Genomic DNA, 18,749 nt, shown 5'->3' on the forward strand with positions numbered 1-18,749 from the left:
CATAAAAACAGCCCAGCTGTAACAAGGATAAGGAAGGAAGCCCTCAAGAACATCTCATTTAGAAAGTAGAAGAAGGATTCTTTATATTTAAGAAATAAAAAAAATTTGCTAGACTACATTATAGGTAGGATATTAAATACACTTGCAAAAAATAGATACTTACAGGCCGTGCACTTAGTTATTATGTCATCTTGGCTCAAATAAAATCAGAAGTCCTCTGATTTATACTTAGGTTCCACAAATGTATACTGGGCTAATCACTACACAGAGTCATCACCTTAAAATTAAAAATGTAAGGAGACCAAGCTTCATCTTTTATAATCTGTCGGCCCTTGCTTTGAAGGTTTGTCCTGCACACTCTTGCTGCTGCCCAACACCAAGGACCCACCTAGGAGAGCCTAAGTGGTGGTGCTGAGAAACAGAGCAACAGGGCCAGAAGCACAGCAGGGGCAGGCCTTCACAGACATTACACTGGAAGAAGATGAGGAGGAAGAGCAGATAGGAGACTGGCCTGGGGTGGTGGGAAATGGCACTTTCAGATGGCAGTTTGGGATGTGGCTGCGGTTTTAACACCTGGTTAATATGGATACAAAATGTACCCTCTCCTCTGTAGTTCTGTCAGTCTAATCTGACCATGATTTATGCTCACAGAGATAATTTCACCCCCATATGGAATAAGTCCTCTCAAAAAGAAGGGGAAAAAAAGTGGTTTTTTTTTCTCTGAAATGAGTTTAAAACTCACCAAAGTTAATGATCATTTTGACCTCTTTCTGGGCAGAAACTCATGGATGGTTAGTGAATAAAATACCTCTGGATTGGCCATCCAGCATTACACTTGCACTGCCAAAGGAAAGGGAAAATAATCTTCACAAACAATGTGAAGAGCTCAGATTAACTCCAGGTAACACGACAGTAGGTTGCGATCCCTCACAGTAGGTTCTTTTGGATAGACTTTGGGAGAGACACAGGAGGCTCAAAATGACATAAAAAAGAAAATAATTTCCAAAGTAGAAAGTATGACATTTTGAGCACACAGTACTGTTCATCCAACAATTATCTGGTGCAAGATCATCACTCCTCTCCAAAAAAGAACCAATGATTGATGTCAATGTGTGTCTTTCTCAGCAGAAGGTAAGAATGAGCAGGGAGTGGGAGCCTGACCGGCAATCTTTTTGGTACCACACCACTAAGAATATTTCACACGCATTTTGTAGCAGCTGATCAACCTTTGCCCACGCTTGTGCTAAACCTGTGTTTCCACTAGTTCGGAAATGACAACTGCTCTAATTTCTAGGCATAGGCTTAAAAAGTAAAAAAAACCCATTTGTCAATCTGGAAGCATCACAGCCTCATCTTTTGGATACATGCTTTCATTCCCATTTTGATGAAAACATGCTCCCTACCTGCAGACAAGGAGAAGCAGCATGATCTAATAGAGTTTGTGGTAAATCTCACTGATATAATGAGGTAATGTTAATGATTTAGTGATATGTTAATAAAAGAAGCTTCATTTCTGTACAGCAGCAGATGGCAATGTAAACACAGCATGAACAGGTCATAACTTGATTGGTAACTGTGCCCATGGAGCCAAGATTTCAGTTTGTGAGTGTTCCTGTGCACTGGTTCCAGCTGAGTGATGGATGCCTTTTAGACAGGGTCTCCCGTGCACACACACATCCCAATAAGAGCATCTTTTGTATTTTGCATTTATAAGGAATACCTACAAATATGGAGGAATCAGAACATAACTGCTGGACAATGAAAACAGTGGCAATATGCTGTCAATCCTAATGACATTAGTCTCTTTATTCTGATCCAATGAATTGCAGCATGAACTTGAACTAATCGACCTCAAGATTATCTCAGTTGGCAGAGCGTGGTGCTAATATGGCCAAGGCTGGGGGTTCAATCCACATATAGGCCATTCACTTAAGAGTTGCACTTCATTCTTGTGAGTCCCTTTCAACTCTGAATATTCTGTGATCTGTGTCTTATCATTTACTCCACAGCATCAATTGCCTCTGGATTTTGCATTAACATATATCTATATTTCTATAGAAAAAAATGTACATATATTTTATAAAATTATAAATATATTTAAGATATACTTGCTTAAATTAAAAATTTGATATATCTAAAAATGTTTGTCCTTGTAAATGTGATCTCATTATTATATACAGCCTCATTAACCCTCATAAACATGATTATTAATTCAATACTTTAAGAAGTGATGAAAAAAAATTACCTTTTGAAGAACCATAGTTGATAGCTATAGGATATAATATAGGAGATAACCAAAGAATTAAAAAAATAAAAAACTTTATTCTGAAATAATATGTAATTTAAAATTATTGTGATATACAATACTGTATAGTGTCACATTATACTAACTCTCAAAATTCTGAAAAATAAATCAGCCCTTCCTGAATATCATCATATTTAACTGCTTGTTTTCAGGTATATTTTCTATTGCTTAACACCCAAGAGGATTTAAAAGCTACGATCTTTTGAATACCTTACTATGACATCCAGCAAATTCTGTGGTTTTTTTCTTAATCACATAAGCTTGCAATTTAAATCAATACACAAAAAAACATTTAACTATGTAAAAGCAATTGTGTCTAATTGAACTATAGGTTTAACCTTTTCTACACGAAAGGCAGGACAGAGTTTTAGCTTTCACAATAGCATTCAGTTCACAGTGACAACCACGGGCAGTACTGCATCAGCCAAAAAGCTCACAGCCCAGCCCTAAGTAACTTACCACTTTTATCTAGAATTTGACTCATGCTGGATGATAAACCATTGCAATAATGCCAGAATGATGTGCCATTACCCACTACAAACAATTACTTTTTTATGGCACTTCATTCTGCATGAAGTCTATTGATCACTGTTAAAATAAAACAAAATTGAAGGTGTATTCTTTTGCCTTGCCTTAAAATTTTGGGACTAGATTTTCACCTGGTAATGGTAATTTTATAACTTCTATTCCCTTTTTACTTAATGTATTTTAGGAAATGAGGTTTACTACAAATTTGTGGAAAGTAAGCTATGGAACAGCAACAGAAAAGGACACACACACACACACACACACACATATATATATATATATATTTCATCACTAGTAAGAAGAGATGTGATATGGTCAATGCCATGTATTTCAAAAGCGACTCTATGAAAATCATTGTAAAATAAAAAGTGCTTGAAGTTGCTTTCTGAGCCTTTAGACTGACCATTTTCAAGAACTGCAGCTCTTTTTGGATGTTGATTTGTTTTCATTTTTGTTTTTCTGCAGCTGCAGGGGATAATTGCTGATCTTTAATGAAACCTTAGATGTGCTCCTTTATCATCAAAGCACAGAAAAATCTCATAGCAAATATTATGTAGGTCTCAAAAAAGTTGTGGGAACTGGCAATTCTATGGAAGCCTAAGAAACTGAAATTTTGGAAAACGACAGTGATATTATTTGTGGAAACTGAGACCACTGTCTTTTATATCATCAGATGTGAACTTCAGCCCTTGCAGTACTGTTGATATATCTCACTCCTTTCTTGATCTCTTTGGAGCTGTTAGTCAGAGGGGAGAAGCCCTTCTCCAAACAAAAAAAATAGTGTGATTTTATTCACAGAAGTACCAACGATCCTAAATGGAAAAGGACTGGTTTAAGGACCTCTGACAGGACAGGCCACAGCTCTCATCAGCCTCACTGCAAGATTACTCAGCGCCTCATACCACTGAATTCTGCTGCCGTTTTAGTCTTCGGGTCTTTGGAGCAGATCCATAAACTCGCCTTCTTATTTCAAAATGTTACAACAGGATGTAATTAAGTACAATTAACAAGGAGGTCAAATGGTCATCTGATAAACACTGGTCCAAACAGGCAGCTTGAAAGGTCAGGGCTGTTAAAGCCACATAGTATTGATGGGAAAGAATATTATGATTTAAGGGGGAAAAAATTCCAGCGACTAAAACTGAAGAGATTTACATGCTTTTTATATTACATACACAAAGCCATGCACACAGGCTGATATGCATGCACACATGACTCAGAGAGAAACAAACCTATATTCTGAGAACAAGAGCTAAGCTAGCCACACTTCATTGCACCAGAACACAAATCTCAGTTTTGGTGCTTAAATTCCAGTACCTCTTTCTCATTTTCATTATTTTGTAAACTGTGTTTTAAGAACAGCAAACTTGTTGCCCTTAGAGAAGAGCCTTTCTTGCCCTTTCTAAAATAACATTTGAGATCACCATGATGAAATGCAAGGTGTTGTGAGACTTTTAGAAGCAAAGTATTTTACAGAGCCCACAGCAGAGTAAAACACAAGAAAGCTGTAACAGTTGTCTGCAACTTCAAAGAATGACAATGCACAGAAGAGAAAATGAATGCAGGAGTGTTTGCCCATCCTCATTTTATGGACTGGAAAACAGAAGCACACTGTTTTCATTCTCTGTCTGAGGCTCTTCAGGATTTTCCTATTAGGTTGCTCTGTTATTTCACTCTCTGATTCAGCTGGGGTGGGACCGACTCACTGCAAAACCTTTGGATACATTTAATTTTCATGTATGAGGCAGCAAGGTAACCTGGTCAGGAGCAGCAGATTAACCTTTGGGATCACTGGCACGTTATGACTTGTAGTTTTTGACAAATATTCCAGCTGAGCTAATCTTGGGAACAACCTTCCCAGAGCTATGTTCCTGCTGGATCTCCACCACCCCAAAGACTACAGCTGTTATGGGGTTGTACACTGGGCTTGGACTTGCTCCCACAGCGATGTCATCCACACTACTGTTCTCCCACTCTTTCAATTTCTCAGCTAGTGTTTTTGAAAACTGTGCCACCAGAATCCCATGGCTCTAGGCACCAGATACCTTCAGATACTCTCTGCCCACTGCTCCAAAATCAGAGTCTCTGCTCATTCAGAGTCCCTGCTCCTTCTTTTTCTAAGGCCCAGAACAAAACTGAACACATATTTTTACCAGAATTTTCTTAGTCAGAACAGAATTTAACACCTCTACGCCCAAAAATTATGCCATTCACAATTGAAAAATCCAATAAAATTAATATTTGAATTTATTTTGCGGTATCTTATAGCTGCATACTCCATGTGTATTTCCCTTCCACTTTTAAACAATAAAGGTTTTAAATGGATATGCCTAGCCAAATTGCTCTTAATTTGCAATAATTACTCTGGAATAGGGGTACAGCTTTTCCAGATCATATGAATTTGACTTCATTAACTTGACTACAGTCAAATACCTGGGAAATAAAACAACAGCAATTTCAGTTAATTGACCCAGTCAACAAAGGGACATAATGACAGAATCATTGAAGTTGGAAAAGACCTTCTCATGGAGTCTGAATAAGTAATATTGTTAAGTCAGATAAAGATAAACCTTGCAGAAATTTCAGTTGCTCAAATTTCTTCCCCATTCTGATTCTCCTTGAAAAAGAGAATTACGTGGAGTTTTGCTTCTGCAAAGTCACTGGTCCAAGCTCCAGATACATATCATGAACCAGCACTAGCTGTCCTGGTTAGTTTTCTAGGTTCTGCCTCATTACTAATTTTTGCTTCAGTTTGCCTTGAATTACAGTGGGGAAAAAAGTAGAACCACATTTTGGTAAGGTGCCACATGTGCCTCCTATACCATTTGTGTATTAAGTGGTATAGCAGTGGTTAATAAAGCCAGGTTCTTGATCTATTGCACCAGAATAATTGCTCAAAAAGAGCTAGGAACTAAACACCAAAATTCACCTCTTGGAGCATCTCTTAATAACTGGGAAATTTCCGAGTGGAAAGCTGAGCTACAAAATCTTTCCTTTTCTACTTTTATTACAGTCATGTTTTGTATAGAAAAAAATTCATAATTCAGTACAAAACACAAACCCGCTCTTGCTTGGTGTACCCCACCCACAAACTTAAATAATGTAGTTGTCAGGGTTGACAAGTTCTGCCTGCTGTAGCATTTCTGTGTTTTATAGGAAATTTTAACCAGGGGTGTTATTTTAAGAGATGAGCAAATAGGGAAACCCCATGGCCTAGCCAATAAATATGAACTTTAGGTGCAATGGAGCACTCATAAATATGACTCAGAACAAGGGGATTCATTGTTTCTCCTGACCCCTCTTAGCTGCTCCTCTGATCTCAGCCTCTGTGTGCGTCATGGCAGCCCTCATCCTTTAACCTGCGGTTTTTAAAAGCGGCTTCTAAGTTATTTACGGCTGCGAGCGTTAGGAGCCCGTCTGTGTACTCCCGGCACACGCATACCGAAGGGTGGGGGGAGATGCATTTTGTTTTGCAAGGATGAAAAGTTTTGCCTGGCAAGCCAAGTGCCTGGGGAGGCTGAGGTAGCTGCTCTGCCACAAGGGATTCAGGAGAAAAGTGCTCCCTTTGCCTTCAAGGCTTACTCAGAGAAGAAACCCACACCTGCACTAATTTTGCCTTTCATTTCTACAGTATCTCTCTTTATCATGCTCTTTGCTCTTTCTCCCTACCATGACAAACTTCCACTTTTATAATCCCACTGGCATGGGAAATGCTCCCAGCGCTGCAACATCATGCCCCACATGAGGCACAGAGGAGCAGGACTAAATCTTCTGACAATTTCTGCAGAGGCTGTTTCTCTGGATACCTTTCCCTTGGTATCCAGCCCTGCACGTTGGCTGCTGCCTACTGGGAAGAGGGATGTCCTCCTTCTAAAGCCCAGGCTCTGCTTTGCTGCTTTTCTGTTGTGCCTGTCCTCATTCCTTCCCTCTCCATCTCCTGCACTGTCGCCTGGACTCACCACTTCTCAGCCTTTAATCCTTTCTACAGCCAAATGCCACTGACATAAAACTAAAGTTCAGTGACCCTGCCTAGGCAGCAGGGGTTAGAGACAAGGGAAAGGACAAGGAGGAGAGGATAGAGAAAAGTGTGGGAAATAATTATAAAGTCTGGTAGCAGCCAGAGCTCTCCTGAAGCCCTGGGGAGCCTTTCTTTAGCTGGAGGCTGCAATTGGCACTTCATAAACTGTTCATTCTCAGCTATGTGGAAACACCAGACGACACCTAGAATGATCAGACTGCAATCAATCATTTTTTTCCAAATTCTATTAGTTTGTGGGACTATGAAAGCAAGCTGAAAGGAATTGCCAGGGCTAAAAAGAAAAGGGAAGGGAACTGCCCCTGTCATAATTACCACCATAACTCAGGCAGTAAGTAGGCAGGTAGCCACAGTAAAATTCTTTGCATAATTTAACATTCAGAAAAAATAATAACAGGAGCAATAAGTGTGAGAGATGACATAGATGCCAAAGTTGTCCAGTTATCTTAGAAAACAACCCAGAGTTTAGGGAGAGAACCAAGAGGCTCCCCATCCAATCCATGGCAGGATTCCTCCCCTAATACTCTCCATGCAGAGATGTCTCCACAAGCCTGCCTCTTTCTCTTTCATGGTTAGCCAGAGTCACTGCCAGATTGTGTTTTCCTGGGAAAATATGCACTGTACAATACATACAATCCCCAAAACTCCACCCAAAGTCTATGTTTAGTCTGGAAAGGAACACTTTCTAAAGAAGAAGCGGAACTGGGTCAGCCGTTCTTCCCAATGGGAAAAATATTAATAATATATATATTTTTATATATCCATACATATATATAGCTTTTCACCATGCACGTCTAACCATCTGCTAAATCAGTTTCTCTTCAGTTATCTGCAAATTCTTTCAAACCTGTCGTCAAGGAGAGTCAGACAGTTTTATACCCCAGTTAATGGAGAGCTTGACATTTTTTTGGCGGGGTAGATACAATAATTTACTTGGATTTAAAGTGTTAACTTTGGCAAAAAAATTAATTGACAGTTATAAAAACATTATTTTGTTAGATGATATTTATGGATCGCACAAACCTATTTTGAGGTAGAGCTATATAGTTCTTAAGATTCATGTAACTTGAGAGATTTCAAAGGAAATATAAAGTATTTCAATATAAAACAACAAATGTAGTGTAATTCAGAAAAGGGATATGGAGAATATTTCTTTCTAAAAATTAAAAGCAATCTCCAAAAACCTGCTCTGCCATTGCACAAAAATGGGTTAAAACTCTAATGAATTGTAAGTATTGGATGAGGATTTTTAGCTCATGTCATCCTGTGAGTAAAGTCATTCTAGAAACAAATAAAAGGATTTTGCAAAGAGTTGTGTTAATATTTAATTCCATCATAGAAAATTATTTCATAATTCATAGTTATTTCTAATGCCTGAATGTACTAGGTCATATGAAATTTGTTCTGTTCACTCACTGGGTGATAAAACTTTAGTGAAGGGGAAAAAAAGTCTTAGAATTTCAAGATGTCAAGTGATGTCTACTTCGGATAAAAATTAAGTGAGACCTCCTTGATCCAATTTGCTCTAAACGCTATGTAAAACAGTGAAAAACGACTCCTTATTGACTTGGGGTTACCATTGAATAAGAGTTTCACAGACGTTTTCTCATTTTTTTCTTAGTATTGATCCAATTCCACAATTAAAGACATGGGGGTCTATTTGTAATTTAACAAGTTTTATCTCTGCAATAGCATCCCTCTATTCAAGGCAAGATAATAGCGCTTTTTCCATCACTTCAGCTAAGGCTGTGTCAATATTTTCATTAGAAGCCTGGGTTTATACACTAAAACTGTACCACAGCCAAAGAAATTCATGTACGGTTAAAATTAAGACAGCAACATCTGAAATCCTGTGGAAAAGAAAGAAAGTGTGCTCATTCCTGAGCTTTAGGAGAGAAGTTAATGATCCTGAGGCCTTTTTGCATGTATCCTTCAAACCCCTTCCTCAGCTCCTGGCATTTTATAGCTTAGCACTCCATATTCCTCACTGATGATATGTTAGCTGTGAGTAGAAGGTTGTAGAAAATGAATTAGTTTAATTTAAGAAATGAGCTACTATATATGCTCAGGGTCTAATTGCAGTAAGGAATCCTTTCTTTTTCATGTGTAACAAAAAAATATTTTTACAGGTATTTGGTGTGGATTGATGTACTATAAGTTTCTCAAAGTAGCTGTAAAATTTGTTCTATACCATGTTAGCATTCTCCAGTGAACACAATGGTCTATAAATCTTTTGAATTTATGTATTTGCTTAATGATTCAGGTTTTAAAGAAGCATATAATCTGTAAAACAGTGTTCAAAGTTGGGATAGAGAAGCTGGAGAAATATGAACAGTCCTCTGTGCCTCAGACAAAATTTCCATTGATTTCAGTGTCTGGTTTAAGAACTGAACACAGCACGTGCGGTTTCAAAATTATTCTAAGATTGTGGAATCATTCACATTGTCTGTGAAGAAGAAAAAATGTCTTTCTGGGGTGCACTGGTTACTTTAAAAATCTCAGTAATTATTGTATCCTTCTTAGCACATGTACATCAGGGGTCACAAATTTTATTGGGATCTTCACATTCAAGTTTTTGAAATAAATTTTATATGCTAAAATAGAAAGCATAACAGAAAACCACAAAAGCAGATATATATCTCCCATTTTATGGAAGGTTCATATCAATTAACAGGAAACTATGAAGAAAGCAAACAGGCTCACTTAGTAAAAGAAACAATCTGTTAGGAGAAAAATTAACAGACGTGGTGTAAAAAAAAAATGAAAACACAGACCATTTGAATGGCATGAGAAGGAACACCTAAGTATAGTGGACTTAATGATCACTTGGATGATAATGGAAAAATCAGTATTTGAAGTGTTTAAACGTAGTTTACAAACGGGCTGTTGTTTTTCCAAGCCTCATCCATGCAGATCTATTTTATTCAATACCGCTGTTTTTGTTAGAGGTGAAGAGTGGGAACACTAACATTTATCTTAAAAAAGTCCTTCCCTAACTAAATTTTGACTGAGCAAAAAAGTGAGCTGGACTGCATAAGTATTATTTGCCTGTTCTCTGGGGAATGGGGTATCCTATATATGTCATTTTGGGAGCCTGGCCAAAAAAGAAGATGCCAGAACTCTAAAGAGTCGGGGTTTTGCAATAATACAATAAAATATTATAATAGGATAAAAAAACACCCAGTCAGGAAAACAAAGTTCTGAATTTGAAGGTGATATAACCAGATCTTTGAAAACCCCAGTGTGTTTAGTGGAGGATTTATTCTTTGACTGCTGGACCAAACCCAGTTAACTCCTCTGTTACACTCATCAATATTTATGGCGAGTTGCCAACACACACAGTCTTATACAAAACACAAGACAAGACAAAGTCTCTGTCTTGTTGTATCTTTCAAGAAAGAAAGAGACGGAAAATCTGATATAAATTCCAGTAGAAAGAGCAGGTGTTTACAATTTTAACTTCAGGAAAAGTAAATGCATTCTTATTTTTCTCCCTGGTTGCTTGACAGAATTATGATTGCTGTTCCCTTGATAATTATTTTCTAAATTTGTTTTTGAAAGTGAGGTATTTGCAGCTCCAACAGGTTGGGGTTTTAATCAAAGTTAGCATATGAGTTTAAATTTTTATTCTTTAATATTAAATTATTTGCTTTTGTCTATTTTTCCTTTACTTTTTAATCTTATTCAGTCTTTTCAATTCTTATGCTTAATAATTTCTATCCAGCCTCTCAGCTACATATTTCTTGTTTCAATATATACATCTTAAATTGTTTTAACTGGCACAACTATATACAAAAGTTTCAATTTAAAATATCATGATTAATAGAGTTTTATAATTATACATTATGCAATTAATGGTGTGCAAGTATGAACATGGTGAATACTATTTTTAGAGCAGATTTATTTGATGCGAGTTGTCTGGGGCTTCAATTCTAAACCCATTTGAGTTATTACTGCACTGCATCAGCATTTATTGATTTTAAGGTACAGCATTAGCATTCACTTATCACTGCATATTTTTCCCCATTCTCCATTAAAAGAGCTTGCCCTCATCTGTCACAATCTCATACTGCATAAATCATATAAAATGGTTACTTGTTTCCATGATTTATTTCATTTTTATGTTAATTATACTGAAACAGAGGATTGTTTAATAAAAATGTTGAAGCTAATCTATATTGGTCATCAATATTTTTCATGCATTTTACACCATGGAATGTGTGATATACCACAATATCCAACTTGTATAGAAGTATATTTAAAGTGAATTAGGATTTAAACTAACTTAGAGCTGAGACACATTTTAATTTTACAGATGCCAAACCAAAACTGATATTTACACAGTATTTTAAGTTAATGGTGTCTATTAATATTAATCACTAGAAAAATACAGCATCTCAGCCCCAGTTTTCACAGTTCTAAAACACAAGATAAGCTTTAGCTTCTCAGAATTATTTTTTAAGGCAGCACTGGCATCCCAACAAAATAAGACAAATATTATAAAATTCCTACCCAAGGTAAGACAATCAGTGGAAACCTGAGTTCTTCCAGAGAAGGTTTTTGTCTGGGAAAGCACAGTAGGATAAGCCTAGGACATATCTGAGTCTGAAACTTCAAAGACTTCTACTCATTCACTGCAAGAAGTTCTATTGTAATCAAAGACATTTCTGAAATCAAAGGCTAGGTCCCATGTAAATAGTCCTTAGGGATGCTGATGGAATGGTCCCTGATATATTTACAGAGGGTACTTCTCATGACACACAAGGAAAATTTAATGCTAAGGATAAGAGCATTTCTGATTTTTCTGAATAACTTTGCTATTTTAAATTCAGCTGACTCCAGATGCTCTGGGTAAATCGAGGCACGCAATGTTAATTTAAAAGTAATGCATGAACAATATATAACTGTTTCCTAATGATAAGGAGCACATATTCAAAAAACAGATTCCATTTCTTTCCTAACCTGCTATTTCCGGAGCAAAACCAACAAGCAAAGGTATTTAGAGGTGTGGACATCTGTTACTCTTAAGGAAAAAGATCTCAGACTAGAACACCCTCTTGTCAGCCAAATAACTAATGAAAAGTGATTTTATTATTATGGCAAATAAACTCTAGAGTGTTACTTTCCTAGAAGTTTAGTATTTGGAGTATTAGTATTTACTAAAAACCTGGTAGACATAAAAAGTACAGAATGTGTGTGATAAAATGAAGGTATTTTGGAACATGTGCCGCTGTTAAAAAGTTTCTACAGTAAGTATTACCCTGGAAAACAAAAGTTCATCAGAATTTGTACCAGCTTATTGTGAAACTTCAAGTTTTCAATTAAATCTCTTGCTATTCTGATCCAATGAAAAGTGGCTTTTTAAGCCAAATTTATGAGTCCTGCAGCATTTCAAATACTTATAAAAATACTAAATGGATTTCTTGAATTATTTGCAGCTTTCTAGATGAGATTTAAGTTGTGCTTTAGTAAAGAAATCTGTAACTGCTTTTTTCTCCTACAATGTAACTGGCAAGCATGTTTATTACACTCAGAAGCCAATATAATTTAGTTTTATCAGGTTTTGTATCTGAATTTATATAATTTTCAAAAGCATTCTTTGCTTGCATGTTTCTGGTGTTTAATACTCTACTTGTCATTTAATTTATTTATGACAGAGAAAATAAGAACCATTGTAGATTCTGAGCACCATAGCAGTATAATAAAACACAGCCTGTTGTTATTAAATAAAAATAACAAAGGAACAGCAACAGATTATTTAAAATCCAGCCATTCAACTAAAAAGATAATAAAATTCTGACTCTTAACAACAGAAAAAAACCCCACTAAATAACCTAAGAATTTTTTTTTAATGGTTTAACTTTTCCCTTTTCATACCTTTCTGGGCTTTAAAATATTAACAACTGATGTTTGTTCATGTGTAAGCTTTAAGGAAAACACTGAGGGAAATAACTGAGCAATAGGCATAAGTGTTTGATTTTTAGAGATTTAAAAAAAAGGAGTTAGTTGGCCTAAGGCTAGAATTTTCATTACATCAATGAAAGAAAGAAAACAGAAGCCAGCAGAGGGAAGTTATAGAAACTGACTTTATATAAACAGTGAGAAAAATCCTTTTCCATGGCCACCTACAATGTAGCTACTTTACCATCCATATGATTTTTCTTTTACCGGTGGCACAGCAGCCCGGGCTCAATCCTGCTGTTTTAGAACAGGTTACAGTTCGGCCGAGAGGTTTGCCCTTCACAAGAGCAGACTAACAGTTTGTCAGGGAGAGCAAAAACAAAAAATATTTCCACGTACCTAAATTGACAAAGCTCATGACCATGTCAGCATCATTCAGAAAGTTGGTGTCGTGCAGGCTGGCTAAGGGAGGATTCTGTGTGGTCAGGGGGGTCATGCGAGATAATTGTATTCTCCGCGAATATCCGTTTGGAGAGGCAGGGTATCCTTTTCGTATCCCTCTGCTCTCCCCTGCCATTGATCCCTTTAGTGAATACTCCAGCTCCTCAGAATCCTCTTCATTTGTCATGGCATTATACAGGTCCAGCATGAAGAGGGGTGCAGAAGAAGCCTGCTTTCCTGGTGAAAATGGTCTGGGTCTGTGAGGTAAACCCAGGATAGAGAGAATCTCTCTCTGAATCTCCCTTCTCTCATGGTTCCGCAGCCTCCTGTAAATAAAACTCGAATGGACATGATTGTCTCCTAAACCTCCCTGTGCGTGACCCACCAGAACCCAGCAATTCCAGAGCAAGCCCACGAAAGCTTTGAGCGCAGTTAGGTTCATCTTTGAAAAGAAAAAGAACAAGGAAAAAAAAAAAAACCAACAACTTTTCTCCTACTTGTTCTGAGTTCCTATGAGGTCTGCTTTCCCAGTAGTTGAAAAACAAAATTTACCTATTCTTCATGTCAATGTCATCTCTAAACGTAACATCGTAATATCTTTGGTGATTCCTCTCCCCCCACCCTGTTTAAATATTATGGAATGTGTCAGGTTGCAGTTATTTATAAGAAAGCTGAAATTCAGACTTCCAATTTTCCACTGTTGTTATCGTTTTTTCTGCATTTATGGAGCAGAAGACCAGTATTTTGTCAGCTGACCTAGGCATTCCTATATAAACCTTAGATAACCAGGTCTTTGGTGGGGAGCTGTATTAGCAAGAGATGTTCTTCTGACACATTGTAGTTCCCAGAGTTATCTTCCCTCGTTATTCTGAGTTCTTCGTACACCTTGCGCTCTTCCCAAGATAAAATCCTGAGTCACAGATTTGTCTTGATCTGTACCTTGGTGGTGTAACACATATTTGTCCAGCAGCCTGGAGATAACTTTAACATCTTTTGAATCTCTTGAGTGTAAAGTAATTCTAAAGGATGTACTAATCAAATTAATGTGTTGCCATGAATTTACTTGCAAAAAATAACCTTCTGTAAATCCATTCAACCCTTTTCAGCTTCTGAACTGTTATTTCCAACTGTAGCAGGCACAAATATAACAGCTCTCTTCAAGAGAGATCTAAAGACTAATGTAAGCACAACCCTGCTGGGAAAGAAGAGGCTTCTCATTGTAATTTGAAACGGGTATAGCAAAAAAGTCCTTAACCCTTCTCTTGCCAGATAGAGCTTTAAACCTCTCCCCCGTCTCTTCAATTCACAGTAATATACCTAATTTTGGCTAATGGCTGGTTTTTTCGTAATAGCTTGTACAATCAGTTTTTACTTTAACAATTTTAGGATTTATAGGTGGCATAATATGGAAGCTCTTGTGAGTCTCCTTATGAGTCTATGGTTCATTAAACTGAGTAGGAAACTCTCATAACAGACTAAAATAGCAACTCACTAATTCAAGAAAAGTTTATGTTTTAGGCAAATTTAGCAAACAAAGGTGAGCTTTTTAATAAACTCTGTAGGAAATTTTGTAAGTGAGGCTTGATTCACTCTTTTCTAAAAATGTTGGGAATGCAATCTGAATGAAAACAAATTTATTCAGCAAGAAAGATTTCAAATTGTGCACAGCCAAGGCTGCAATTATGGTTATAGTCACAACTTTCATAAACTGTAATTTGCCATGATAATTTATTCAAAGTACATTTTTACTCATAAATTGCTATACTACTTTTCCCAGTAAATATGTAAAGTTAAGGTTTAATCCCACAGCCTGTTATTAACATAAGTTTAACTGAAGAAATAAGAATATTAAATAGATTTTAAAGCTGCTGCCCATGAAGTTAAGGTTCACTGTAGAATTTTTTGACAGCAGGTAACTGGTGTTTTCCTCTCACTAAATCAAAATCACCATGTTAAATTTCATACTGCTCAGATTATTGGTGGTCATTTTCCTTGCTGCTAAAATTTGCCTTTAGCCTTGAGGAGACTTTACTTTGATGAAGGGTAGAGGAAAGGGACAAAAAAGATTTTTTGTCAACATGAAATTAGGGGGAAAAATCTAGCTATATAAAAACCATCGCTTTGGGTTTTCCTTTACATGACACCTACTCAGCAAATCACACAGTCCTTGAGTAAACTTGGGAGTGTGACAGCAAGTATAGTCACACCCTAAGAAGCCAGGAACAATTTATCTAGTATATTAAGCACAAACAAACTTTACACTCTAGTCCAGCCATCACATAAATAGAGCTGATTCTGTCTCATAAATCAGCACATGTAATGAACAATGCTTCTCCCAAGAAAGGATTTATCTCACACTAGACCTGCTGAATTGGCACTAAACTTAGGAGGATATTTAGCAAAAGTCTTCTTCTTCTTAGCAGAAGAGCAATCACAATCAGAATACATTTTCTTTCCTCACTAAGGTATTTATTCAAAATCTATTTGTTAAAAGAAAAGTATTATTTCCTGGTTTTTCTTCTTTTCATTTGTTCTGCTCAGTCAGTTGCAATGATATATGAGACTTTACCATACATATGTCTTTTCTGAATTTGGCCATCACATATCCTGCAACAAGACTTCTTCCTCTTTTCCAGTAATATATTTCCTTTTTTTCCCTAAGCATTCATAAAAGCCAGTGGATTGATTGCTCAGAGGATTTAAGTCCTCAGCCCTTCAGTATGTCCAGCAATAGAAATTTCCTATATTATGGCTCTAGAAGTTTCATATTATTTAATTTTTCTTTCATTAAAAAAGCCAAAAATGCCTTTAAATTAAAGGGTATTTTTATGTGACAAGCATCTTTCCAGACAGAAACTAAATAAGAACACATCTGAACTAGTAATCAGATGTTTGATGAAAAGAGCTCCTGTTATTTTTTGATCGAGACACAACCAAACAAGTAACATAAATACAAAGCATTTATTTTACAATAACGCACTACGCTCAGGCACCAAATGTCCTGGGCTGGAACACAGAAATAATTTTTTAAAAAGTTTTTATTAATATAAACAAAATGTCCTTTTGCATAAGCCTTTATTCCATAAACACTCAGTCTTAGCATGGGTATTTCATGCAGGGCAGACACAGCTCTAAAATGGAAAGTCCTTGCTAAAGAAGTGAAAGGTGTCTGTAATGGCTGATAGACCCCATTTTGCATTTCCAATATGAAACAGTGAACTTCTAAAGAAAAAACACCATTTACAATTTCAGCATGTCAAGATATACACAGATAGATCTTTTTTTTCCAGATGCTAAACCTGGTAGCAACACAAGAAATCGCCTGAACAGCCCTTACCCAGCCCTTTAAAAATAAAAGGAAGACTGAAATGGCTCCAGAAGTGAGCTCCCCTTAGGGATAGATATCTGAGAGAGGAGCACATAACCAGTGGTGCACCTGGAGAGCAGGGACTGAGAGGCCGGAAAGCAGCAGTGCACCGTGCAGGCACCCTGGCAGTACAAGATAGGAAGCAGCTGCATGAATTTCTTAAACAATGTGGCATGTATGCACATGATGAGTGAATTCAGTGCTCATTACATTTGTACTAATCTAAACAATGTTAGAGAAAATATTGAAGGGGAAGTAATGAAACCTGGGAATCCAGATCTTGCCAATCTTTCATTCCAGTGGATCACCATTCACTATAATGGTGAAAAAAATTATAGCTACCCAGCAGACCACTGAAATCATTGAAGGTAGAAGTGGTTTTGTGGGCAATGCCCACTGCTCAAAAATATACAAAAATATACAAAAATCAGTGGATGGCTTCTCAATGCAGAATCCCTTTGGTTTTCAATGTCACATCAATAGAGGATGATTCCCCACAGCAATGGTTCTCTGAAATTGTTTGGCAAATTAGGCTAAAATGCAGACTCTCTTCAGGACATTTGCATCCTAAATCTGAAATATATGCATGCACACAGAATAATTCTGATGGCCCTTCCTTAATGACCAGCTAAATTTGACATTCAGATCAATATTATGCATAAACAGAAGATTCAGCATTAAAAATGTTTAAGTCTGTTCTTGTTACCTCTCTGCAAGGCTATTGATGTGAAAAGTACCTGGAGAAAGACTCCTATAAAAAAGTTTCACGAGAGCTGGAGAATAATTAGTTGCTAAAGCTACAGACTCCCCAGCAAAAAGAAAGCAAGTAGTCTGAACATCTCCTGGGGAAGAAATGCGACACTGACACCATAATTTGGCAAACCTGTTTCACTACCTGTATCCAAGTCAGATTTAGAGTGGTATGGACTGCATAAGGTGTACATTTCAGACTTTGGACATAAGTATGCATACCTCCAAATGTTCCAAATGTACAATCAAAAGAAATTGTACATAACTTGCACTCAGTTTTTTTATTTTATTGAGCTGGATGTTGTATGACAGATGTATTCTTACCCAGCTAACGTAAGAATGAAGCACAAATATATTTTTCTGCATCATTGAAAGACATGTCTTCTAATACAAAGGTAATTCCATTTGTAATGGGCACAGTGTGAAAGCTGGTAGAATTCACTGCAGAAATTGGCAGCTGAGAAATAAATTAAGAATAATGTTTGCAAACTGCTTTTATTCAGAGTATTATTTATTTATAGAAAAAGTACTTCCATTTTATGCTATAGCAAGAGGAATCCATTGCAAAATAACACTTATTATGTGGAAGTGTTCAATACTTAGATTATAGTGTTATTTATTCAGTTACCATCCAGTTTCCTGTAGAAAAAGAGTTTTTCATCCAGGTATTCAAAAGCACAGGAAAAATCACAAATCAGCCTAGGAGGTAAGTCATCAAGCATTTTATAGATGGCATTTAATAGAAGTCTTTGTTTAAAATTTACAGAAAGGGCTCCAGCTTTAAGTACAATCATTTGTGAAGTTTGTTCTATTCACAGTACGTACACAATGTTGTAAAACTATCAGCACAGAATACTCTGCAGTATTAAAATTATGCTTTTCTTTAACATTAAGAAAATGGAAAGAAATAATTTTGCAATCTGCCTGAGGACTTTTTTGAAACTTATTGTATTCAAGGACTGAGAAATAAAAAACCTTGTTTCACACATACTTCAGAAATGACAGCAACAAAATATACAATTAATAATATGATTCAACATCACAGTGCTATCATTTGTATAATTTAAAAACCCAAAGAACTCCCAGAAATCCCCTTTGGTTTAAAATAAGCCCCTAATTATCTCAAAACAAAAAAAAATGGAACTGCACTGAAGCAAATACAAAACACTTGGACAAGAGCAGCAACATTTGCAAGTAGTAAAGCACTTTTAAAGAAGATTATTCTTGGCTCAGCTTGTAGAAGGGTTTTATTGTGCCCCAGCTGTAGACTGGTACCTGCTGGTCTCCTTGTTCTCTGGCAGCAGCACGGCCAGAAGTATCTTGTGCTGTTCCCAGGCTGGTTGAAGTGCTTTTCCACGGAACATCTTCTGCCTCTTGCTGGAATTCGTTTTTTTTTCAACTACAGATTCAAACAGAAATTA

At 36.7% G+C, this 18,749-nt stretch overlaps 1 protein-coding gene across 2 annotated transcripts in view; it reads right to left on the reverse strand.

The window, feature by feature from the left end:
- The window catches only part of BMP5 (bone morphogenetic protein 5), a 52,272-nt gene extending 38,446 nt beyond the window's left edge, over positions 1 to 13,826 (reverse strand). For both annotated transcript variants that reach the window (XM_084202156.1, XM_084202155.1), the window contains exon 1: positions 13,170 to 13,826. In XM_084202156.1, coding sequence (XP_084058282.1) covers positions 13,170 to 13,653 — 484 coding nt within the window. In that variant the 5' untranslated portion in view covers positions 13,654 to 13,826. The remainder of the gene's footprint in view (positions 1 to 13,169) is intronic.
- Between the last annotated feature and the right edge of the window lie 4,923 nt (positions 13,827 to 18,749).

Source organism: Fringilla coelebs, assembly GCF_963513975.1.
Source record: "Fringilla coelebs genome assembly, chromosome: 3".
Lineage (NCBI taxonomy): Eukaryota > Metazoa > Chordata > Aves > Passeriformes > Fringillidae > Fringilla > Fringilla coelebs.